This window comes from Mesoplodon densirostris, chromosome 1 (genome assembly GCF_025265405.1).
Source record: "Mesoplodon densirostris isolate mMesDen1 chromosome 1, mMesDen1 primary haplotype, whole genome shotgun sequence".
NCBI classification, from domain to species: Eukaryota; Metazoa; Chordata; class Mammalia; order Artiodactyla; family Ziphiidae; genus Mesoplodon; species Mesoplodon densirostris.
Window position 1 is genome coordinate 113,939,491 of NC_082661.1, and position 27,369 is coordinate 113,966,859.

The following is a 27,369-nucleotide window of genomic DNA, read 5'->3' on the forward strand; positions in this document are numbered from 1 at the left end:
AAAAAATGTAACATTAATACATAATTAATTTAGGTTCATTAAACTTTACATTTAGTGGATTAAAAATAAGTTTATATTAATAAAGTAGAATTTGAATCACTTCCTTCCAATTGAGTTTTTAAAGTCAAATTTGTTAACAGAGCAAAGGGTAACTGGTTGTTTAGCAGTCCTGTCAAGCACACTCCTGTAGCCATCAATCACCATTATGGGATTTTCCATAAGGAAAGGGAAAAAATCCATTACTTCTGCAGTTCAAGAGGACTTCCCCGGCGCGAGCCCAGCATGCCTGCCTGTGGGACTGTGAGCTCCTGACCCAGATTTTGAACTCCAAGAAGACAAGCATTTTGCCTCCTCTTGCCACCGGGCCCCGGACATCCTGGGCTTCGATAAATGGCCGGCTGTTTATAATGACTTTCATTATGCACTTCTTTACCTCTGTGTGCTTTACTGTCTCTCCAACAAAACGGTCACAGAGTATGTTATGAAGAAAAGAAGAGGTGAGGGAGGTTTTACCTTACAATAGGCTTATTTGATTTAGGAAATGTAATTTCCCGCACAGGCTTTAAGTCCCAAGTACTCCATAACCTAGAGGAAGAAAAAAGTCATCATCTAATTATGCAAACTAAAGTTTGCTTCCCTAAAAATGGAACCTATGTGTTTACTTGTTAAAAATCATCTGGAAGGAAACACAATAAACGATTAACAGTAGTTACTTCTGGGCAGTTTGCCCAGGTGGGTGGGGAGAAAGGAAACCTAACTGTATATTTTCAGATTGTTACTCTTTCATAGTTGACAAACAATATAAAATTTCAAAAATGTATTAAAGCTATCTTTACTATTTATAAATAAAACAAAGAACTGAAGAACCAATATCCAAAGGTGATTTTAAATCTCTAAATATTAAATATTATTATGTTTAGATAGTAAAAACCAATTTTTGAAACTGCTGTGCCCTTATAAACAAAAGTACACAAAGAAATAAAAAACTCCTCTTACCTTACAATTCCATTTTCTAATCCCCCAGCAATCACGTTGATAGATATTCCCTCAGGTTGGTTAGAGAAAGCCACGGAACAAATGATCTCTCTGCAGTGGACATGTCCAACGAGGTCCCCGTTCACTGTCCAGAGTCTGAGGTCACTGCCCCCGCCAGCTAAAATGCCACAGTCACCCGCAGGTCACCAGGCTGTGGGTGTCACAGAGCTCCCTACACTGGGCCCAAGAGGGGCATCCCTGAGGGCCTAGCTTGTTTGTTTTAGTGATGAAATTTATAGGCAACTCACAACTGAAGACTGTATAAATGGAACTACTGCATTGTAAGTCACACAGAGTTGGCATATTTATCTAGAGATGATGACCAGTGAAAAAAAAGAAAATAAAAAATTAAGCTACAAGGTAGAGCAACAATGTAAATTAACCATGAATCTTTCTGTAGTCATGATATTTCAGCATACAAACTGCCAAATCTGAATTCGAAAGTACCTAGAAAGCTAAACAATCTCCAAAAAGAGAAGAAAATATTCTGTGAAACTATCTACAAGAAGTGACTTTCAGGACTTCTGAAGAAAAAAAAATTACAGTAAAAGCTGAGTTAAAAACTAATTCTTTAAAAAGAAAAAGAAAGCTAATTCTTCAGAATGTCTAAGATTGACTCTTACAAATCAATGTCTTATTAAACAAATTTTTTTTCCTTTCAAAGACCATGAGTAACCAAACTTTTTGTAGTTTTCCAGGGGGTGGAGGAGGCACTAATTGCTTTAATATCTTCTATAAACTCGGGATGTGGTTTAGGGCCTCATGGTGATGTGTCCAGCCTTCTCTGGAGAAATATTCTCATACTGATAAGACAGAGGTTAAGAGGCATGATAAAGCTTGGACGACATAGTGTGTTACTACACTTAATTTTATCTCTCCATTAGAACTAACAGAAAAGCAGAGAATGTGTTTCTCTCTTTATTAAGGAAATGAAAAGATTTTATAGCAAAGAAATAAATATTGGAAATACTTCTTTACCTAAAGGTATGTGAAAGACCTTCAAATGTCACCAACCAAAATGCCTAGTGTGTTGCAGTATCATTCACAATAGCCAAAAGGTAGGAACAACCTAAATGTTTATCAAGAGGTGAATGGATAAACAAAAATGTGGTATATCTATACGATGGAATATTGTCTAGCTACAAAAAGGAATGAAGTTCTGATACAGGCACCAACATGGATAAACCTTGAAAGTGGTACGCTAAGTGAAATAACCCAGACACAAAAGGACAAATACTGTATGATTCCACTTATATAAAATATCTAGAATAGGCAAATTCACAGAGAGAGAAAGTCGAATAGAGGTTACCAGGATCTGTTGGGGAGGGAGAAGTGTGGGAGTTATGGTTACAGAGCTTCTGTTCAGGTGATGAAAAAGTGTTTAAAGTGGACAGTGGTGATGGCTGCACAACACTGGGAACGTAATAATGCCACTGAATTGTATTCTTTACAATGGTTTAAATGGCAGCTTTTATGTTAAATATATTTTACCACACACATATACACACACACATACACACACAAAGATTAAAAAATGCCCAGTGGTCTACTTCCCATTGTAGAATATCGATTAGGAGAGATTATCCAAATAAAGCATTAAGATATAGGAGACTCTGGGGCTTCCCTGGTGGCTCAGTGGTTAAGAATCTGCCTGCCAATGCAGGGGACATGGGTTCGATCCCTGGTCTGGGGAGATCCCACATGCCACCGAGCAGCTAAGCCTGTACGCCACAACTACTGAGCCTGCGCTCTAGAGCACGCGAGCCACAACTACTGATCCCGCGTGCCACAACTACTGAAGTCCACGCACCTAGAGCCTGTGTGCTGTGACAAGAAGCCACCGTAATGAGAAGCCCACGCGCCGCAATGAAGAGTAGCCCCTGCTCGCTGCAAGTAGAGAAAGCCCGCGTGCAGCAACAAAGATCCAATGAGCCAAAAATAAATAAATTAAAAAAAGAAAAGATATAGGAGACTCAATATGCTAAAGAAATACAATTGTAGCTGATAAACTCATCTTTTACGTAAGTAGAGATTTCACTCTTTCTTTTGAATTTAATATCTAATAAAGATTTTTAAAAATATATAAAGTAACCGGATGTGTACTAGTAAGGTCAGAAGGCTTACTGAAGTCACTGGATACATATCCATAAAAGATATTGATGTAGGGGTTGGTAATTGTAAGACACAGCTACTGCATGGCTTAGTTCTTCAAAATAAAACATCTAAATGTGGTCCTCAACTCTGAAGTATGGTATGGAACTTAACAGGCAAAGAATTACCCTAGCAGATTGCCCAGAAACTTGGTCTACCACAAAACCAAGTAACCACTCATCTGCCTAAGATTATAAATATATATTAAAAAAAAATCGAGGCCCTTACCCAATACCGGATTGCTTTCATGTATAATTTAACATATCAACTAAAGTCAGAAAGTTGGGCATTCCTGAAAAAATCTTTACTCTTCCTATACATCTTCATCAAAATTAAAAGAAATTGGAGAACTACCCCATACTCTGAACCTTAGAATATTATATTAACTTCAGAGTACCACTGGCAACACAGGAAAAGGCTATGTACCCTAGTTGAAATGCATATATTTTGATATAGTGGCAGAATGATTTAAAAAAGTACAGAAACCATCTACTATAATATTTACATAGCTTAATAAATTTTACATCTTATCACTATAACAACCACATCCCATAATAAGCCCTGGGAAATTAGGATCAGGAGGAATGAGTTTGCCAGTGTATCTTCAGCCCCAATACAGAAATTTTTGAGATTATATATGTATATACATACACATACATATACACATTATATATATATATATATATATTTTTTTTTTTTTTTTCTTTTTGCGGTATGTGGGCCTCTCACTGTTGTGGCCTCTCCCGTTGCGGAGCACAGGCTCCGGATGCGCAGGCCCAGCGGCCATGGCTCACGGGCCCAGCCGCTCCGCGGCATATGGGATCCTCCCAGACCGGGGCACGAACCCGTATCCCCTGCATCGGCAGGCGGACTCTTAACCACTGCGCCACCAGGGAGGCCCCACATTATATATTATATATACATATACATACACATGCATATATATTTATTTCTCTTAAATTTTGAATTTAAAGTTACTTGGATGGTTCTCACTAAAGTGTCAAGACTTTTGGTAGGCTAAATCTGATAACTTTCTTCCCTTCCTGGACTGTAAGAATAGGAGAATGAAATATAGTCTGGATCACTTAACATAAATTTGTCCTCTTTTTTAAAAAATCATTATTTTTATTATGCTGTCTATATACCACTTGCTCTTTATGAGTCCTCTTCTATATGCATTGAGAGGCCTCAAACAAGTTCAGAAGGCCTTTTTGTTCAAAGTGGAAAGAAAGTTCTAGCCATTACTCTATTATACTGTGCACACTACCTAGGGGCACCTGAACACCCTACTAGTGAGCTGGTAATTGTAAGCAAAAGTAATTTGGTTCCTTGTTCCCATGTGACTAGCTAATATAATATCACAGATATAATAAATCACTACTGGCAGCAGGAAAGTAATTAACTTTACAAAATTCGGTTCCCTCGGGATCAGTCCTAACTTCGAAATGTTGCCAAAAGAAGAAAGCAGAGAACTCTATATAAATAATCATTATATGATTCCCCCAAATTCCCTCTTGATTTGACATACTAAAAGCCACTAATGTACAAATCAAGGAGGAACAATTAGCAAAGTCATCAATCATCTGCCCACACTTATATTACCAAAGTCAACTATTTAAGATCTTTCCCCTTAGTTATGCTGATTAGGAAATAAAAATGTTTTCATGACATTATTTTATGACTAGGGGTGAAGACTGGCAAATACTTCACACTGAAATCTTGAAGCATGACTGAAGATGTTACTTTTCTTGAATACAAACATGAATGAGTGTTTTGTAAAAACAAGAGTTTTATTGTGTACAAAAATAAATATTCGGACTTTGTCCCAGGTCCCTGGCATAGAGCTTACAGCACCTCCCACTTCCAGGGAAGGGAGAGGGGCGGGAGGTTGAGCTCAGTTCCTAATGGCCAATGATAGAATCTACTGCCTACAGAATGGAACCTTAGAAAAACTCCTAAACAACAGGAGGAGGAGAGTTTCCAAGCTGATGGGCACACTGACATGCCAGGAGGGTGGTGCAGTCTGACTCCACAGGGACAGACCCTGTGACCTCACCCTACCTACCTTTTCTTCTGGCTGTTCACTTCTATCCTTTGTAATGAACCACAGTAGTAAGTACAGTGTTTTACTGAGTTCTGTGAGGCATTCGAGAGAATTATCAAACCTGGTGGGGGGTCTTGGGACTCCCAAATTTGCTAACTTCAACTAGTTAGTGTCAGAATTGAATTGCAGTGTTGGACACTCAGTTGTTGTCATAGAATTGGAGAATTGTTTAGTGTCTGGAAAGACCACACATTTGGTGTCAGGAAAAAACAAACAATACGAAAAATGCAAGCAAAGGATAAAAGACCACCCACTGTAGATGTGTCGAAGATATCTGTACTGAGTGGACAAAAAGAAACAGTTTTTCAAAGGATCCTTTCAATTAATGGAAATGCAAACAGAAAATGTATGAGCTTTTCAACAGTTCTTTCCCTCTGGATGCATCAAGTTTTTTAATATGTATACATGAAAAAACAAAAACTAAAAGCCAGACCTTTGATTCGGAGATATATCTTTGTCATGTAAATTTTGGGCAAATTATACTTCCATTATTATTTTATACTACTCTCTCACAGGAACTACAAGACACATGCAGGAAGTTGATCATCTGCTGATACTTTTCATTTAGTCAGGAGGGAGGTAGCAAAGTCAGTAGTTAAAAAGCAGAAGCAAAAAAGGATGGAAAAATAAAACCAAAGAAAATTCAGATAATTATGTAACAGTAATTTGCTTAACTTACATGTGCTCAAATGCAATCTTACATATATCAGAAAAAAGTTAAATTATGACAATACTAACTTTTGTATAAGTAGATGCCTAAATTGATGAACTCAATCTTCAACCTCACTGGTTTTTTTTTCGGCTTCGCTGTGTGGCATGCTGGATGTTAGTTCCCTGACTAGGGATCAAGCCCATGACCCCTGCATTGGGAGTGTGGAGTCTTAACACACATACATGCTATCACCTAAGTATACAGATCTGGCAGGGACCTGAGAGATGTAATGCAACAGTTTAACCTATGATGTAACCAGCTGGCTGAATGCACTGTGAGTGCAACCACCCTGTGCTTTGGTTTTGGGGCCAGCTCACCTGAGTCACACACGGTGGCAATGTCGCCTGTAGTCTCACTGGCAGAGACGGCTGTGACAGGGCTTTTGTGTCCCGCCAGACTTTGTACGTAGCACAACCTGAAAGACCAAAGATATGAATTTGCATGTGATCATTACATATAATTATATTCTCTTATTTGTATAATTATTTTCCTCAGTGTATATGTATCTACTATTTATAAGGCATTCCTGACTGTATTACTAACTGATTTTTTTTTTTTTTTTCCAGTATGCGGGCCTCTCACTGTTGTGGCCTCTCCCGTTGCGGAGCACAGGCTCCGGACGCGCAGGCTCAGCAGCCATGGCTCACAGGCCTAGCTGCTCCGCGGCATGTGGGATCTTCCCGGACCGGGGCATTAACCCGTGTCCCCTGCATCGGCAGGCAGACTCTCAACCACTGCGCCACCAGGGAAGCCCCTAACTGATTTTTTAATTCAGTAAGATTACAAAGGTAAAGTCCGTATTTCACGCTTAAAGCTATTATGATATAAAGATATTATTTTAGTGCATCTATTTCTCACAGTAAGAACTAAAACATTAAAAATAGCTATTTTAGAGTTGGAGATTTCTGTACCTGTTTAAATCCCATATGATGCAGGTTCCATCTCTGCTCACACTTATCATTATACTGTATGGTTTGCAGACAAATAAGCTGGTTATCTCTTCTGTGTGCCCATAGAGATGTATCTGAGACTCCATTTCTATCTCTGAAGGCTAAAATTAAAAAAATAAGTAAAGTATAAGACAAAAACCATGACGAAAGGTATCCTAGTGTCGTATCTCAAAAATAAAAACAACCCAAGTGATTCAAATATTCTTCTCAAACATCTCATTTTTCAATCTAGTTCAACTTTTTCTAAAGAGTAAAACTAGTTAAACATTAAAAAATTTTTAATTGACCATAATTTCATCAACAAATAAGCTTTTCATTTTTGTCTATTCTTTTCCAGTCTTTAGCCAATTACATATGTATTTTATAGCTGTGATTATTGCCATACAAATAATTCCCTATTTTGTATTTTATACATTCTCCCATAAGCATTTTCCATTTTTGACAGTGTCTTCAAAATGATTTTTTTTTTTTTTGCGTTACGCAGGCCTCTCACTGTTGTGGCCTCTCCCGTTGTGGAGCACAGGCTCCGGACGCGCAGGCTCAGCGGCCATGGCTCACGGGCCCAGCCGCTCTGCAGCATGTGGGATCTTCCCGGACTGGGGCACGAACCCGTGTCCCCTGCATTGGCAGGCACACTCTCAACCACTGCACCACCAGGGAAGCCCCAAAATGATTTTTAGGTGTTATAATATTCTATACAGTTAGTATACCATAATTTACTTGAGCATCCCTTTTTAAAATTATTTATTTATTTATGGCTGTGTTGGGTCTTTGTTGCCTCATGCAGGCTTTCTCTAGTTGTGGCGGGCGGGGGCTACTCTTCCTTGCGGTGTGCAGGCTTCTCATCGCGGTGGCTTCTCTTGTTGCAGAGCTCGGGCTCTAGGCGCACGGGCTCCAGTAGTTGTGGCACACGGGCTCAGCAGTTGTGGCTCGTGGGCTATAGAGCACAGCCTCAGTAGTTGTGGCACACGGGCTTAGTTGCTCCGTGGCATGTGGGATCCTCCCGCACCAGGGCTCGAACCCATGTCCCCTTCCTTGGCAGGCAGATTCTTAACTATTGCACCACCTGGGAAGCCCCCTTGAGCATCCTTTATGATAGACATTTAAAATTGTTTCAAATTTTTTCAAAATTATAGATGTCATAATTAAATCCTTCATGTATATAAGTTTTGTTCCTCCTCTAAATCATTTCTTTAGAATTTCCAGGATCCTACTAGTGGATCAGTGAATAGTAATAATTTTACAGTTCTTGAGTGTACTTTTCAAAGGCTTTGTACCAATTCATGATGCCACCAATGGCGATGTATTACTCATCAATAGTTGTGGACTGATTTTCTAAATCAAACGTTGAAAACTGATGTTCCAAGTTCCAAATGGCTCACAGATGCCAGATGTCCACACAGGGTCTAAATTTTGTTTTCATTAGGGTAGCAGTTTATTGTCATAAAGTATTTCAATACAAAGAATATAGAAAAGTAGAAAGAAAGTATAATAAAAAGCTGTGTACTGACCACTCAATTAAACTAATCCTAATGTTGTATAAGATCAGCTTTTTAAATAAAGAAAACATTAAACATTACATAGTCTGTGTACTGTTTTACATCCTATTTCCTCTCTCGTCAGAAGTTACTATTATCCTGAATTTTGTATTTGTTTCCTATGTATGTAGAGTTTATATTCTACTATATGTTACTATAACAATTGTATTGTTTTTCATGTTGCTAAACTTTATATATATGGTATTAATTATTCTTTAGGTATCTGCTGCATCTTGCCTTTTTGATCACCACTGCTTTTGAAACATATCTGTGTTGAGTTATTAGCTGCAGCTCATCTCTTTTAAGTGCTTTATTTTTCACATAAAAATACCTATTTTATTTTTAAAGACTCAAATGACCAGGTGATACCAGGCTTACAGTTCCCCTTGGAAATACTGGCTTGAGCTGTGTGGCAGTGGCTTCTATTTAGCTAGGGCATGTGGCCTTCAACTGCACACAACCACAGCAACCAGATGGCTCTGAACAAGGGCAGGAGTCCTGGTTCTGGGCCCCTTCTGGTTCTCCTCCTTGACCTCCCCTGCAGGGCCAGGGGTCTGCAGGGTCACAGGGGTGTGCCAGCGCCCTTGCAGACCATTCTTCAGGGTCCCTGGGACCAAAGAATTCCTTGCCCCCAAAGGCCTGAGCTCCTTCCTTCTCTGCTTGAACTCTGCAGCATTTCAGTTTGTGACTCAATTCCCATTCTAAATCTTTGAAAATTTCCCGAGTTTTAAACGTCAATCAAGGTTGCTCTAACTTGAATTTCTCTAATTGTAACTAAGTTTAACTTTTTCACATATTCATTTTCTTATCTGTAAATTTGTGTGCTTGGTTTTGTGTATTTGTTACTACATTAAAAAGATTATTTGTAGGAATTCCTCTATTTGTGGAATAGAATGCAAGTACCTTCCTTGTTTCTTCTGCTGGATGACCTGGATCCCCATGTCAGGCTAGGGACGCCTTACCCAAAGTCAAGTCTTGAGGATCCTGGACAACCCAGGGAATTCCAATCCAGGCTGTAATTCCAGGCAAGAGTTGGTCCTATCTGACTTATCCTTACTCTTAGGGACCAGCCTTTTGGACAAGGGCCTCCTTGGGACTCCCCAGCTTGCTCTGTCCCTTGTTGTTGTTTTCTATTCCTCTCACAAGAGGCTGTTCAAGGACAGTGTCAATATTCTAGGATTGACAAATGGCCTCAAAGCTAAAGCTCCCTCCTTGCTTATTAAAAAAAAAAAAAAATATATATATATATATATATATGTGTGTGTGTATATATATATGTGTGTGTGTTTACTTCATGATCATGAATAATATTTATGGGGTAAACACAAGATAGGTACCCTATATAGTGGTTATTGGAATTTTATAGATTTTTCACTTTAAAATGATTGCAAGAGTTAGTGTTACTAGATGATTCCCTGATGGGTCAGAAAATAATTTCCATGGGTAGAATAGGAATCTTGTGCTGGCTTACTTCTTCATAAAATGTTCTTGAATGGTGTAATACTACCTTGATACACTGCGTATATATTCTCCTACCACCATAAATTTAGAGAATAGAAATACAGGTGTTCACTTATATGAAGATGATGTGGCCACACTATTTAATTAGTGAAAAAATGACTCACGACCAACTATTTTAAAATCAATTATCACTTTTAGAAGACATTCTTCTCTAATACTGTATATAAATGGCTTATAGATAACAATTCCCTATAACCAAGCAACGTATTCGTCATTACACATGTAGAATGCATTTTAGCAGACTATCTTGGGATAGTCAATAGAAACTCACAATGCTCAAAGTTATATATGCTTCACTAGCTCAGGAAAGTATTTCATAAGATTCCCTTGAAAATATTTTCAGACAACAATTATTTTGGTCATATCCTACATGGTGCTTGGGAGGTGGTCTTTCGTATGTGTCAAGGCCAACACAAACGAGAGCATAAATACTTTTAGAACCATGGCATTCAGTGGGTTGGGAGAATAGAAGCTAGTAAACATGAGGTGTTTCCTGCCAACCTCACAGGCATAGGGTCACATGTGCAGCTTTGGGGACCCCAAAATGATGAGACGGTCCCCAATAAAAAGCAACAACAACATCTACAAAAACCCAAGTAAGGGCTTCCCTGGTGGCACAGTGGTTGAGAGCCCGCCTGCCGATGCAGGGGACATGGGTTCGTGCCCCGGTCCGGGAAGATCCCACATGCCGCCGAGCAGCTGGGCCCGTGAGCCATGGCCGCTGAGCCTGCGCGTCCAGAGCCTGTGCTCCGCAACGGGAGAGGCCACAACAGTGAGAGGCCCGCGTATCACACACACACACACAAAAAAAAACAAACCCAAGTAACCTTCCCTCAGATCAAACAATGATAAAAACCACACAGCTGGGCCTCCCTGGTGGCGCAGTGGTTGAGAGTCCGCCTGCCGATGCAGGGGATACGGGTTCGTGCCCCGGTCTGGGAGGATCCCATATGCCGCGGAGCGGCTGGGCCCGTGAGCCATGGCCGCTGGGCCTGCGCATCCGGAGCCTGTGCTCCGCAACGGGAGAGGCCACAACAGTGAGAGGCCCGCATACCGCAAAAAAAAAAAAAAAAAAAACCACACAGCTAAGATACAATTTTGGACATGGTTTAAATAGTAACTGTTAATCTCATGACTTGATTACCTAATACTATTAATACTTAGCAGAAAAAGAAAACCCTTACAAATAAATTGAAAAAATCCACTTTCAGGCAAATACAGAACTGAGGAAAGGTAAGCAACCTAAGACTTCACAATAACTTCAAACTAAAAGAAGCATGTGTGGGCCTCCCTGGTGGCGCAGTGGTTGAGAGTCCGCCTGCCGATGCAGGGGACACGGGTTCATGCCCCGGTCTGGGAGGATCCCACGTGCCGCGGAGCGGCTGGGCCCGTGAGCCATGGCCGCTGAGCCTGCGCGTCCGGAGCCTGTGCTCCGCAACGGGAGAGGCCACGACAGTGAGAGGCCCGCGTACCACAAAAAAATAAATAAATACAAAATAAAAGAAGCATGTGTCTTGCTGTATTCAAATGATAATAGCTACATCTTTGATCTATTTCAAAGCTATGATGTGCAAAATTACTCCTATACCGAGTACAGCTTAATCCTTTTTTTTTTTAACCAGTACTGTATAGTGTGCTAGCGTACAATTAAAATTTTAAATTATAGGAAGAATGGAAGTAAGGAAAACTAAGAACAAGGCTGTTCATAGTGTCGGGGAAAGCAAGAGGAAATAAAAAACAAAAGATGAAGCTAGTTTTTAAATAGGTGTCTATGATGGTGCAAATGATCTGAGTGTACAAGCAGACAACTGCTCTAGCAGCAGAGATTAGCATATATTTGTAGAAAAAAGGAAACAGGGTACCCTGGTACCCTCCCCTCCAGCCCCACAACCCTTTTAAGCGATTCTCTTTGTAGGCGCTACAGTGATGGCCTTAAAATGCTGACTGGATCATATCACTCCTGCTTCAAACATTTTAATGACTCCTTAGACTAAGAGACAGAAACAATATTATGATCACATTTATACCCCAAGGATTGTGGCAAAGAACCTTAACAAGGGTTTAAAAGGGAATAAACTTGGACAGAAAAGTAAGGAACTGAGCATCATCCTATGCTAGAAATACAGGTTTCACCCTGTAAAACATGTTTTATAAAATAATGCAGAAAATTATAATTTAAAAAAAGCACAGAGCACATTTCAGACTAGAATGATAATCACTGAGTTATCACCCTAAACTTGCCACTAATCCTCAACAGCACCACAGACAGCTGATTCAAGAAAGGAATGACAGACCTACAGTGTAAATGCCTCTTAGGAATTGGCCCTTTATTTTTATTATTTTTTTTTTGACAAGATGTAATGCTTTAATATGGCAAGGTGAAAAATATTTTTAATTTAACATTTTGAATCTGAATTTTGTCTCTAATAGAAACATAGTGCTGAAACACTTTGGAGGTTCACAGTTTAAAAAAAAAATTTCAATATGGAATTCTAGTCCCAGGCATAATTTAGTAAGGAATTGGTCCTTTAATTAACTACTAAAATACTGTAGGTTTAATCTCTTAATAAAGTAAGTACTGTTACTGCAAAAAAAAAAAAGGAATGACAGTAGATTAAAAGAAGTATTGCATAATGTCTTCTTCACTAGAGTGTTTTAATAATTTAACTCTCAAATCCAAAGGATTCAGTGAATGAAAAAATTTCTTCCAGTAAGTGGTAGAAATCAAGACTGGCTACTTGGATTTTTCTGTCATTTAATTCACCCAGAGAGCATAGGAGTGTTGAACATTAGGAGTTCTGTACTTCCAACTTTTATAGAATATTGTGGGATACTTGTAAGCACTCAGGTTGATACCGAGAATGAAAGCAAGCAAGCATCAAAATGCCATGAAAAAGCCTAAACTCAAAACAGGTCATAACTCAAAATACTGTCTGTCTCTGACCTTTACAGTTATTTTCAAAATTTTTGTGATCTTAATAAACCTAAAATTAAAGAGTTAGACATGTGACCTTTTACATTTTAAGAGCTTATGTGAAGAGATTAAAGTACAAAAGATTAATGTACAAAAAAATTTAATCCTATACCAAATTTATACTTCATAAAGGGTTTCTTCCTCTCACTGACATGAAAATCTCACAAAATGCGCCCAAGACCTACCGTGCCGCTCAGGAATCTGTTTGTGTAGGCTGTGATGACACCACATTTGCTCCCAGTAAACAGTTGGCAACTGTCCGGTACCCAAGCACAACTAGTCACCTAGAGAAAGGACAAATCAAAGATTATCATGTTTAAAAAGCATGAGAAATGCTTCTACTTTTCTGACAATTATTTTAAAAATATATGATCACAAAATTTAAGGTAAACATTTTACTTGAAATTATTAGAATGGTGTAAGATATACAATATTCTGTAACTTTACGCTATCTAAAAGCTGTTTCCAAATTAAAATGTATTACAATGCATTGTCTATGATTTTACATTTTTCTGTACACACACACACACACACACACACACACAAATACACACAGGGCCATTTGTTCCTCAGAAATTTAAACAAAATGATCCAGGATTGACTAGATCCAAGGTTGAGAGGGTGTGTGCCTGTGTGTGTGTGTGTGTGTGTGTGTGTGTGTGTGTGTGTGAGAGAGAGAGAGAGAGAGAGAGAGAGAGAGAGAGAGAAATGCATGTACCTGATTTTTACTTTTATTTCTTTTTTTTTTCTTTTTCTGTCTTTGGTAGGGAAACAGAGTATATATATAAATAGAGGTATTGCTTCTAACAGTTCTAAAGATTTCTAGATAGGAGAAGAAAGAAAGATAAACGTGGAGAAAAAAATCTGGGATTATTCCTTGGGGATTATAAACCCTTGAGTCCCAACCATGGCGACACTATTCAAGGTCGGCTCACCTCTTTGCTCGGCCTGACAGTCTTCCTCTGGCACTAGCTGACCCCCAGCACCACACCCCCAGCAGCGGTCCCCAGCCGCTCTGCCCCCTCTCCAGTCCCACCTCTCCTGGTCGGTCGGCTGGTCAGCAATACCCACACACTTCACTTCACTTCACTAAGAAGACGGCAATCATCAGCCACAGACCTCATCCCTTTCCCTCCTTTGGGCCTCAAAATGTCTCGGCGTCACCTCCTGATTTAGAGAAGCCCCTCTGTTTTTAAGGCCAGCCCCACCCCACCCCGGTGTTTCTCAAACAACTGTCAGAATTTCAAACTGTCATTTGCTGGCTTCTTCCCCTGGCCCTGCAAATGTGTTCAAGTGTCTGCTACCTTGAAAAATAACTTGCTTTGAGCCTGACTCTTCTTAACTCTCAATATATCTTCAGAGTCCATTGGATCTAATTTTATTTTTTGAGTTTCTTTCTTGAATAGTTCTATTTGTAAAGATTGATATTTCATAATTTTTATTCTTCCTTAGAGGTCTTCCAAAGAGCAAAAAGAAAATGTACCTATTTCTTATATGAGGAATAAAACTCATTCTGTTTTGCAATTACCATATGGGTCGACTGAACTCTTTTATAAACCTAAGTTACATTTCTAGGATTTCAATAATCTAATTTTTTCCTCTATTTTGAAACACTCTGCTATTTCATCATCCTAGGAATTATTTCATCTCTACTCTTCAATTATTCCCAACTATGTAAAACAAAACAAACAAAATAAGAAAATGGGAGAATGATGGATCTCCTGGAAGGATAATGTAAAATGTGAAATATATTGTCACCTTAAAAAAAAATAAATTTATTTATTTATTTATTCATTTATTTATTTTTGGCTGCGTTGGGTCTTTGTTGCTGCACACGGACTTTCTCTAGCTGTGGCGAGCGGGGGCTAGTCTTCGTTATGATGTGCGGGCTTCTCATTGCAGTGGCTTCTCTTGTTGCAGAGCACAGGCTCTAGGTGCATGGGCCTCAGTAGTTGTGGCATGTGGGCTCAGTAGTTGTGGCTCATGGGCTCTAGAGCACAGGCTCAGTAGTTGTGGCGCACGGGCTTAGTTGCTCCACAGCATGTAGGATCTTCCCGGACCAGGGCTTGAACCCGTGTCCCCTGCATTGGCAGGTGGATTCTTAACCACTGCCCCACCAGGGAAGTCCCTAAATTGTCATCTTTTGGTTTTCTTATTGCATTGTCAAAAGAATGTTGTCATCTTTTGAGAAAGTATAAAAGAATACCAAAGACACCATTTCTGTAGTCTACTTTCAGCTGTCATCGAACACAGTTGGAAATTGAGAATTTTTCATTTTCCAGCAATAACAGAAAAGAGAAGAAAATTGACAGGAACATGTTTCACAATTGTGAGATCAATCAGAAGATAAAGGCTAAGAGACAGCAGAACTCTAATCTGTAACGATGGTGATGAAACTGATTAGATAAGTGAAATCTCAGAGTGTGAGTCTTCATATGATAATACCCTGGACAAATTTTCTCAAACTAAACAACGAATGAGTGAACAACATAGTTCTAAGAACAAAATGAAACATGGTATTCTTATCTAGTTAGTTAGGCACTTGACCGGAAGTACTTTATCACACCGTGTTTGCTAGAAATCTGGATCATCCTGTTTTGCTAAAAGGACTTAATGAGAGTATTTTTTCATCTTTAATGATGTTTCTGTGCCCAACTGTACATGATAGAAATAATTTTTCAGTGCTTAAATTCTTATTAAAATTTATAATAAGGTTGTTTTTCACTGTCCTTTATTCTTACTTTTGTTAGTGTACTGGTAAGCCAGATGGCAAAAGGCAGTGACCTTTTTTTCCAGGCATATTGAAGGTTAAGCAAACAAGCCATTGCTCTCCTTTCTTTCACTGCCAAAAATTCCCCAAAAGTAGCTTATTCCATCTTTAAAGTGCTCAGGGAATGGTGACGAATGTTAGGACTATATGAATAGGCACCAGGTGCTATGCAGGTTACGAAGTCAGAAAACAGAAAAAGAACTTCCTATGGAAAGACAGTCAAAGAAAGAAGGTTTAACATACAATTTAGTACCAGAAAAAGTTATGGCAGTACCGTGTCTGTGTGTGTGTGTGTGTGCGCATGTGTACATGGTGTCTTATAGTTTACAAAGCACTTTCAGAAACATTGGAGACATTTTTACAACAGCTTTATGAGAGAGTGGTGGGAGTATGACTAGCCCAGTTTTAGAGAAGAGGAAAGAAACTCAAGTTGGGTAAGGTTAAATTACTTGCCAAAGGCTACATAGTAAATAACAGAGCTGGACACTAACATAGATCACAGAGCTACAGTTAGCCCCAAGGCTCTTTCTACCATGCTGTGATGCCTAAATACCCAGTTCATTTAGAAAAAGCCAGGTATAGAACATGGCACTCTGGTTATTGAAAATGACATAGTCAAGGGACTTCCCTGGTGGCGCCGTGATTAAGAATCCGCCTGCCAACGCAGGGGACACAGGTTTGAGCCCTGGTCCAGGAAGATCCCACATGCTGCAGAGCAGCTAAGCCCGTGCGTCACAACTACTGAGGCTGTGCGCTAGAGCCCGTGAGCCGAACTATTGAGCCCATGTGCTACAACTACTGAAACCCGCGTGCCTAGAGCCCGTGCTCTGCAACAAGAAGCCACTGTGATGAGAAGCCCGCACACCACAACAAAGAGTAGTCCTCGCTCGCTGCAACCAGAGAAAGCCCGCACACAGCAATGAAGACCCAACACAGCTGTGGAGAGAGAAAGAGAGAGAAAAAGGAAGAGGAAGGAAGGAAGGAAGGAAGAAAGGAAAGAAAGAGAAAGAAAGAAAGAAAGAAAGACAGAAAGAAAGAAAGAAAAAAAATGACACAGTAACAAAAGGTAAGTGGACACTGAGAAGAAAGCAATGCTGATTTTGTTCCAATACTGAGCCATGAGCTGATACTGTCTCAGTAAGAGACTGGGGAGAGGACAAACTCTGGGGACACAGACAGCGGCAGTTAGGGAGTCTGTCAGCACTGTAAACAAGGCATACATCCAGCATCACCAGCTCCTGGACTGACTGCAGGATATTAGAGACTAGCTGCCATCAGTCTGACTCCTTTTTAAAGCATTATATTTAATTATTATTATAAAGTACTTCATAAAAACGTTTACCTGATGCTGCTGTGAACTTTGTATAAAGTTTATTGGAGGCTCGCTTTGTTTACTCTTCAACCTTAAAATGTTATCAGCATATCCCCAGCTCAGGATGGCGGACCACTGAATGTCAGTACTGTTCATGCTTCTCACACCTCAAGAAGGAGAAATAAAAGCATCAGTTGCCACTGCTCAGTTATTATTGGACAGCCGGCCATGATGGCAGGTTAAAGGCTCAAGGTTCACACAGCAGAACACAGTCATTCCAGTGCAAAATGATCTTTATATCCATAAGATGGACCGAATTGTGTTAGTTTTATTCCTTTAAGGCTAATGGGATTCTAAGGGTGGAACTGTATTCTTTTTCATCTGTGGTGTTTTGGTTGGGATTTATATGACTTAGTACTAAAATTTCTGTTAAGAAATTTTTATAAAAGACAATGATAATCAAGCTTCCTCTATTCATGTTCTGTGACACCTTACTTTTAACAATAAATATGAACTAGAAAATGTTTTAAAAAATGTAGATACCCTGTTGAAAAATCAATAAGGACAACTATTAATACCAGAAAGGGACCATTGCTAGAGCAGAAGCAATCCTGAGAAGGGATAATTTAATCCTTTCAACTGCAAGGACTGCACGGGAGACCTTCGTTTAACAAGGTTCTTTTCTTTTCTCACTGGACCCGTAACACAGTATTATGTCCTTTTGGGATAAAGATCTGGACCTCCTGACATCAGTGTTTCTCATGATCTATGCCTTGTTGGCACATTGACTAGGGCAAATGCAGCATAAATGCTGTAGCTGGTGCTGCCCTGGAAACTTAGAAGCTTTGAGTTCCTTAAGGAGAGAGAATGTGAGTACCTAGCATAATACCCAGCATATAAAGCAATAAAACAAATAAATATTTGTTGAATGAATCAACAGCGCCCTGAAAATGTAATTCACAGATTTCTCTTTGTTTTGTTGAGTATAATCCCAAATGTGACATCACTTTTGCAATAAAGAAACTGGGATATCCTTGTTAAATATAAACTCCTCTCTACATAAGCTGCTATGGAAAGGAACCACACTTCATGAGCCTCGGGACCTTGCAAATTCCACCATAAAGTCTGGCATGTAGTAGGAACTCAGTAACTGTTCTTAGTTTCTCATTCCAGCAACACAAGAGGCACCATATTTTTTTAAAAAGAAAAATAAACTTCTGCTTTATCTATTTGAACAGTGGATCTTAAACAGGAGTTTGCAAGAAAATGGCTTTTGTAGCATGCACAGGCTTAGACTCAAGCCCCAGAGATTCTGAAGCAGTATGTCTCCAATGGGACCCAACCAAGTATCAATATATTTTGAAAAAAAGTACCTCAGGCAATTTTGAGGCATTGTCAGTTCTCAAGTAATTGGCCTATACTGGGCTAAAGATCATGAAAACCATGGCAGTTTAGTTGCTATATTGTATTATGCGTATATAACTAAGCAAAATGACACAGTTATTTGATATAGCAGTGCTTAACACACATGACCTTCCATCTGCCAGGTGCACTCCCAGTCAGTCAAGGCCTCTCTGAAATGGCCCCGTGGATGATTCCGCGCTGGGTACAGCAGTGAACACTCACACAGCCCCTGGCCCCAGGGTGCTAACTGTCTGATGGGCATTTATTTATTAAGCACTTAGAATGAGTCCTGCGCTGTGTTAGTTGTTCCTTATATTATTTCATTTAATCTTTACAGTGAATTACCCTGTGAGATAAGTCCTTTCATTACTCCCATTTTACAGATTAAAAGCCAGGATTCCAAAAGGGTAAGTCATTTTCTCAAGATCACACAGGTATTAGGCAGCAGAACTGGGACGCAAATGCAGGCACCGTGCCGCCGAGGCCATGGCTTGTATGATACCACTTCCCTGGACACACCTAGATTCTGATAAAACCCAAATACGTTCTATGAGGAAATAAAGTGTAATGTGAATGAACACAGCTATTAAGGGCCACTAAGGGCTTGTGACTGAAGTGGCACAAGTAAGACAGGTTAGCAATTATACTGGACATATTTAAGTCCCATCATTAGCATGATAATACCAGCCCTTTCTCTCTGCTCTAAAGAGATTAACTTCAATCCACCCTAATTAATTTTTTTTTGTTTTTTTTTGCTCTTGTGGTATGCGGGCCTCTCACTGTTGTGGCCTCTCCCGTTGCGGAGCACAGGCTCCGGACGCGCAGGCTCAGCGGCCATGGCTCACGGGCCCAGCCGCTCCGCGGCATATGGGATCCTCCCGGACCGGGGCACGAACCCGTATCCCCTGCATCGGCAGGCGGACTCTCAACCACTGCGCCACCAGGGAGGCCCCACCCTAATTAATTTTTTAAAGATAAATTATTCCACATTTTGGTACTTTAAGTATTATTAGTAGTAAATTACTCGTGACATACCTCATAGCTAATTGCAACATACTAGTGAGAATAAAGTACTGATATTCCAGCGATGATCAGACAGGTTTTACCTTCTCCTCCTAGCTCACTAAACTTAGATAAAATGGTGCACAGCCTTCTTTATTACTGACAACTATAAAGGCAATCAATTATTCATTTCATGACAGAATGAAGAGTGAGTCTAAAAGAACTGTGGCTCAGCCAGCACACTGAATTCCTTTAGGTGGCCGATGCTTGGCATGGGTCCTAGCATCCCTGCACTGTGGTGCTCCGTGGGGTGGGAGGCCACGTGGACCGAGGAGCACAGTGCACAGAACGCAAGGTTAAACACTAACAGCGCGGAACGCTAAGACGTGTCTGGTCCACACGCGGGCTTCCGGGCAAATCTGCACATACCTGATACAAACAGATGGGATGGGTGCCCACAGTCATTCATTTTAGTGTTTAAAGCCCATGCCTAGGATGTAGGAAGAGTTCTTTGGCATTAAGTAAAACAGTTAATTTGGGAGGATGGAGGGATTACTTGAGCGGAAAATGTCACTAGTTTTCCACGGTGTAGGTGACATTTAGATATATGAAGAGGGCCTGTACAGACAGCACTTTTCCATGTGTTGCTTTCAGTGAGTCAGTGCACAGAGAGGTGAGAAAAACATTGCTTTCCAGACATACATATTTTTAAAACTTATTTTCAAGGCTATCATGACTTCCTCATTTTGTTTTACTCTCATGACTGTCTCTTCTGAGGTACTAGATTTGCTGGTCAAATAAGTCTGTCTATTCTGGAATTCAAGAGTCTCAAAGTGCACATTTATATAAAACTGTTAATGTTTTCATCTCGTGAGACATTTATTCTTGTCTCCTTCAACACCTCCTCTCATTTCAAATGACATTGCATTTAGTTCCCATTTTTTTCATGTGCTATGTTTTAATTCCTACACTGCATTAAATGAACACAAGTTTGAGTTTAGTTTTTCACCAAGGACTCAGAAAACTTAGAAATAAAACAAAATAGCAGCACAGATGAGGGGAAACATTCAAATCTCATGAAAGATATACCTAGGATGATTTTCATGTTTGATTTTACCTTGTTCTTTGCTGTACGTCATCAGAAGACAGAAATTTCGGGACAAACCGCAGATTGCTCTAGTGGGCAGAGCCTGGAGAGAACCGAATCTTTCTCCGTGGGGCTGGCTGAAGCAGACCACAGGTACCGGGGCACTTGGGGAACCGACATACTCCCCCCATTTCAAGCCTTTTATCCATGACAAAGGACTCTACAACCGAGGAAAGTAAAAAGTACAATTTAAAAAAAGGTAGTAAATATAGAATCACTTCTAATTTAAACTCCAAACAGAGTAAGAGAAAGCAGCCTGATTATAAGCCCTTTGTGGGCAAGAATTATTTTATAATTTTTTACTTCCCCCGTGCTTAGCATACGGAAATATGTGTTCCTGGTTGCTAGACACAGTGATGAACAAGACAGATGGAGTCCCAGTGCCCGTGGAGCTGTCTGATAGCCGGGAAGCAGGGCAGACAACAGCTAAACAAATACGTACACAAGATGTCAGCTGGTGCAAGTGCTATGAAGAAAGTCAAAGACGGGGAAGAGGACCAAGAGTGACAGAGCTGCCCATTTAGATGCGGGGGTCGGGTAAGACTGTCTGCGGAGATAATGTCTGAGCAGACACCTGAGTGAAATGAGAGAGCAAACTGGGGTTCTATCTGGGGGCAGGGCACGCCAGGCAGAGGGAACAGCCAATGTGAAGGTCCTGGGGTGGGAAGGAGGCAGGTCGGTACACGTTCCCGCTGCAAACAGACATACTGCTCAGGTCCTTCATACTCACCAACTTCAATGAGTTAATGAGCAGTAAGTATAGTGGCAAATTAAATGGCATTTGTTACTTTTCAGGAACGTACTGTTATTTTGACATGTTAAAATAAGAGATTCTAGTTAAAAATAATGACCCTGGTAATGACAATGACTAAAATGATTTGTAAGGCTTCAAAAGCATATGAGTTTCGTTGACAAGTGAACACAAAACAAAAAATACAGCTTTCAACTATGAAACACAACACTGGTGGTCTGGGTTCAGCAAAACAACATTGTCTCTCATATTGATGTTTTAAAATTTCAATTTCAATTTTACTAGTTGTTTAAGTTTTGTTTGTATTTAACATGCAAATTTGATATATATGAGCTATGAGCATAAAGAACTTACATTTAGTGTTCTATCTGTGTTCTACATTTAGTGTATTTAAGAAGCATTATTATAAGAAACAACTATCAAAGCAAGGTCTGTAAAAACCATGTTCTCTTCGAGTGGCTCCCAGACGACTGCAGTGCGACACCCGTGCTTTACTTTATCTCCAAGTCCTTCACAACCTCCTTCCCTTGCCTTTTCATTTTCTGCGATTTCCTTCTGCAAATCTTTGTAACACTTTACAATTCACAATCTCCCATCTCTGCTGCTTTTATAATGAAGAATTTAGTTGAGGATTAGAATCCATTTTACTCTTAAGGCTTGCTTGCCTTATTTTTCTATTTCAGAGTAAAAATTATACCTACTTCCCATTTTAAGAGGCAATACTTCTTATCATTACAACCTGGAGGGGCCAAAAAAACACGTACGATTTCCCCCTTAATTGTAAACCCAAACATTTACACTTCTGGTCAGCACCTCTGGTGGAAGATGATGACCGGGACCACGCTAGGCATGTCTGCACTGGCACAGCCATGCTCAGACTCTTCTCAAGTCCTGGATGGTTCCTTTCCTCTCATTTGCAATGCCTGTTATGTCACTGCCTGGTGAGGCTCTCCCCAGTAATGACCCTCAGGGAGGTTACAATCCGACCTGAGCTCCCAAAGTACTCTCTTCATAGTGCTAACGCAGCATTTCCTACACACAGAACGTAATGCAGGCATCCGTGTTCACTGGCTGGCACTCACCTTCAGGCCGGGACCATGCTACTTATTTCCCTGCCCCTAGAGCCTGGGAGGGGACCTGACGGCTCAGGAGTTGAGCCAGTTTTTGCTGAATTCTATTGAAATCCAAATGACATACCGGATAGGGAATTTCCTTGACCTGTTCTCTGGTTTCCCTGAAAGCAAACTGCACTAACAACCCCACGGCAGCAGGAAGCTCCCCTTCGATGTTGAGCTTGGAGCCAGGTCTGCTCGCATGGGCCGACTGGAACAGCTGACGAGGGGTCTGGCCGTAGGTTTTTATCATGGTTTCCAGTGCTCGTCTCTGAACTGGATCTTCAACTGCAGAGACATCCATTCCAAAATATGTCTGAAGAATAAAAGAAAACGAGAGGTATGTAAAAAGCAAGACTTGGCGATAACACTGAAGGGGAAAACAATAACTTGTTTTATTCTCTAGGCAATGGTTTACTCTTCTCTGTTTCAAATGAAAAGGATTTTAAAATGTTTTTGAACAGGTTAACAATCATTGATAATCTCAATGAGATCAGAATAGGAATGATCAATGCTTCTGAATGGATGAATGAAAATAATGTACCTTGATTGGTGCTAATTAGGTATGTTTATAAAGTTAATTTTTAATTTAAGAGAATATCATATAAGACTTCATTTATCTGCACAGCAAAGGAATCCATCAACAAAATGAAAAGACAACCTACTGAATGAGAGAAATTGCTTGCAAATCATATATCTGATAAAGGGTTAGTATCCAAAATCTATAAAGAACTTACACAACTCAGTAGCAAACAAACCCATCTAATTAAAAAGGGCTGAACTGTTGGTGGGAATGTAAATTGATATAGCCACTATGGAGAACAGTATGCAGCCTCCTTAAAAACTAAAATAGAACTACCATACAACCCAGCAACCCCACTCCTGGGCATATACCCTGAGAAAACCATAATTCAAAAAGAGTCATGTACCACAATGTTCACTGCAGCACTATTTACAATAGCCAGGACATGGAAGCAACCTAAGTGTCCATCGACAGACGAATGGATAAAGAAGATGTGGCGCATATATACAATAGAATATTACTCAGCCATAAAAAGAAATGAAATTGAGTTATTTGTAGTAAGGTGGATGGACCTACAGACTGTCATACAGAGTGAAGGAAGTCAGAAAGAGAACAAATACCGTATGCTAACACATACATATGGAATCTAAAAAAAAAAAAAGGTTCTGAAGCACCTAGGGGCAGGACAGGAATAAAGACGCAGATGTAGAGAATGGACTTGAGGACACGGGGAAGGGGAAGGGTAAGCTGGGACGAAGTGAGAGAGTGGCATGGACATATATACACTACCAAATGTAAAATAGATAGCTAGTGGGAAGCAGCCGCATATCACAGGGAGATCAGCTTGGTGCTTTGTGACCACCTAGAGGGGTGGGATAGGGAGGGTGGGAGGGAGATGCAAGAGGGAGGGGATATGGGGATATATGTATACGTATAGCTGATTCACTGTGTTATACAGCAGCAACTAACACAACAATGTAAAGAAATTATACTCCAATAAAAATGTTAAAAAAATAATGGGAAAAATTAAGGAACTTTTCTGCAAAGGAATATTATAAATAAATAAATAAAGGAATAAATTAAAAAGAAAATGGCGGGGGGGGGCAGAGGACCTGAATAGACATTCTTCCAAAAAAGACATACAGATGGCCAACAGGTATATGAAAAGATGCTCAGCATCACTAATCATCAGGAAAATGCAAATAAAACCACAATAAAATATCATCTTACACCTGTGAAAATGGCTAGTATCAAAAAGACAAGAGATAACAACCGTTGGCGAGGATGTAGAGAAAAGGAAGCCCCTCTGCACTGTTGGTGGGAATGTAAATTGGTGCAGCCACTGTGGAGAACAGTATGCAGGTGTCTCAGAAAACTAAAAATAGAGCTACCATATGATGCAGCATTTCCACTTCTGCGTATTTTGAAAACACTAATTTGAAAAGATACACGCATCCCTATGTTCATTACAGCCTTATTTATAATAGCCAGGACATGGAAGCACCCTAAGCATGCACCAATGGAATGGATGGAGAGGATGTGGTGAATACATGCAATGGAATTATTACTCTGCCATAAGAAAGAATGAAATCTTGTCACAACACGGGTGGACCTTGAAGGTATGATGCTAAGTGAAACAAGTCAGAGAGAGACAAATACCATACAAATAAGTATGATCTCATTTATATGTGGAATCTAAACAAACAAAAGACCAAGCTCATAAGATTGGTGGTTGCCAAAGGTGGGGTGTGGGCAAACGGGTGAAGGGAGCCAAAGGTACAAACTTCCAGTTATAAAGCAAGTAAGTCCTGGGATGTAACGTACAGCATGGTGACTGCAGTTAATAACATTGTACTGCAGATCTGAAAGTTCCTAAGAAAATAAATCTTAAAAGTCTTCATCCCAAGAAAAAAAAATTTTGTAACTACGTATGGGGTGGATGTTAACTAGACTTACTGCGGTGATCATTTTGCAAATGACTGAAATCAGTATGCTGTATACTGGAAACTAATATAATGTACGTCAATTATACTTCAAATTTAAAAAAAAAGAAAAGCTAAATGAGGTTTTTCTTTGGTCTTGTCTTTCAGTGACAGTTGATGAAAAATAATCAAGTTTTTCAATTCAGTTGACCCAAAATAGCTTCTGCAAGCAGGTTAGTAGGTGGTTCTATTTTTTCTGTGGCTGCCTGTCAGATATTGGTCAGAAAACTAGAGTCAGGTAATTGGTTAAAATCATTTCAAGTGGTCAACAAAATCAAAAGAGACAAGAGAATGCAGCTATATGGCAACACGAAGACTGAAGAAAACTAGGGGAACCTGCCCCACCTCAATTCCTAAAAATGAGAACTAGAAGTTCAAAGCCATCTGTGTCTGCCTGAAATTACATGATATCCAAATGCCCTTTTGTTCTTTGATGGGAATATGCTCAAAGAAAGAGTGTGATTCCTCTCAAGACACAATGGCTGGTGTCACAGGATGACTTTGTGTCACTACCCCATCTTGAAGATGTCTAAGAATATCAACTATTGAGATGTATTTTCTTACATACAGAGACATTAGTAAGGAACCTAGATTTTTGTAGGTCTATATCTCTCCTCCTGTCTGGGCTGAAGAATCAGGATTCTAAACACCAGCATCACTGAAACCCAAGCAAAGTCTTTGTGATGTCCACCCTGTAAACTCAAGAGCAACTCATCCATGCTTTATTTATCCTTGGAGAGGATTACTTGAATTCTGATTCCCTCTGTATTTGCTTTGCAGGTTTCCACATATATTCCTGAACCTGACTAGAACTTGGCAGTGAGAAGGCTGTAATGTGATGTATATCCTTCCAGCCTCCCTCAGCCAACCAGGCAAAGCTGTCAACGGAGGAAGTGGGACAGCTTCACCTCCCCGGCAAGGGGCAGAAGACTGGATGAGAAACAAAGTCAAGGTATTCCATCTTCAACCAAAACACTGCAGAGAGGTTGGCACACAGTGTTCCATGCGACTGGTGTCCTCCATGCTGTCACCTTTCTTAGGACATGAAGCTAGAGAGAAAGGGGGTTAGGGCAATAATCAGTCTAGAAAATGAGTAAAAATTCAGGATCTGTCACTGTCCTTTTCTTTCCCACCTAGTGTTATATATATATATATATATATATATATATATATATATATATATATATATAAAGACTTCATGTGTAATACTAAATTATTGAAAACGTCATTTGTCCAAAGTGATATATAGGAAAAGGTATATAAAAATGAAATTGCGGGGCTTCCCTGGTGGCGCAGTGGTTGAGAGTCCGCCTGCCGATGCAGGGGACACGGGTTCGTGCCCTGGTCCGGGAAGATCCCACATGCAGCAGAGCGGCTGGGCCCGTGAGCCATGGCCACTGAGCCTGCATGTCCAGAGCCTGTGCTCCACAACAGGAGAGGCCACAACAGTGAGAGGCCCGCGTACCGAAAAAAAAAAAAATGAAATTGCGATAGAATGTTAGTAGGTAGCTTAAGGGACTATTTATTTAGGTTCTAATGAAAACTGTAAGTGGATCTGAAAGAGCAGCAGTGAAAATTGCAAGCTTTTTAACGTGAAGGGTGTTGTTACACTTCTTCTTAGTGTTAGAGTCAGATGGAGGGTGATGTGCACTTACTTTTTTTTAAAGCTAGCAGTCAGTAGCTGGGTATAGATCTGTTGTGCTTGTGCATCTTGCTTGTGTAATTTAGCTTTTAGCATTGAATCAGTCAGCAAATTTCATTTTTATATCTGCATAGAACATCTCTATAAATACCAAAAAAAAGTTTCAAAGGTTCTTCAGAAGTTAATCTTCAACATCCACTCCCCTCGCCACCACCCTAGCACGACCACAAGGGCTCAAATACCTGTTACAAACGCTTATCTAAGCAGGCTCATTCCTAATGGTTGCTTGATTTAATATACTCGAAAATTCAAATGAAGAATGGAATAATCCGATACCCAGGACTCTTAAAATTTACTTTAAATTAGTACCTTTACATTCTGTGGTATCAGTTTCTAGTGAACCCCATATTTCGGTGAATGACGAATTAAGATCAAAAGGCATTTTTACATTCCTTTAAAAATATTTTTTCTATTTTTTTAAATTAATGAATGAATTTATTTTTGGCTGCGTTGGGTCTTCGTTGCTGTGTGCGGGCTTTCTCTAGTTGTGGCGAGCGGGGGGTACTCTTTGCTGCGGTGCGCGGGCTTCTCATTGCAGTGGCTTCTCTTGTTGCAGAGCATGGGCTCTAGATGCACGGGCTTCAGTAGTTGCGGCACGCGGGCTCAGTAGTTGTGGCTCGCGGGTTCAGTAGTTGTGGTACATGGGCTTAGCTGCTCCACTGCATGTGGGATCTTCCCA

General features: G+C 40.1%; 1 protein-coding gene across 5 annotated transcripts in view; it reads right to left on the reverse strand.

Moving 5' to 3' along the window:
• LYST (lysosomal trafficking regulator) overlaps positions 1 to 27,369 on the reverse strand; it is a 197,310-nt gene that overhangs the window by 2,483 nt on the left and 167,458 nt on the right. For all 5 annotated transcript variants that reach the window (XM_060108116.1, XM_060108109.1, XM_060108094.1 and 2 more), the window contains 8 exons: positions 22,569 to 22,799; positions 20,591 to 20,780; positions 17,098 to 17,234; positions 13,171 to 13,269; positions 6,914 to 7,053; positions 6,320 to 6,417; positions 997 to 1,153; positions 514 to 585 (listed from right to left, as the gene is read on the reverse strand). In XM_060108116.1, the coding sequence (XP_059964099.1) occupies positions 514 to 585; positions 997 to 1,153; positions 6,320 to 6,417; positions 6,914 to 7,053; positions 13,171 to 13,269; positions 17,098 to 17,234; positions 20,591 to 20,780; positions 22,569 to 22,799 (1,124 nt within the window). The remainder of the gene's footprint in view (positions 1 to 513; positions 586 to 996; positions 1,154 to 6,319; positions 6,418 to 6,913; positions 7,054 to 13,170; positions 13,270 to 17,097; positions 17,235 to 20,590; positions 20,781 to 22,568; positions 22,800 to 27,369) is intronic.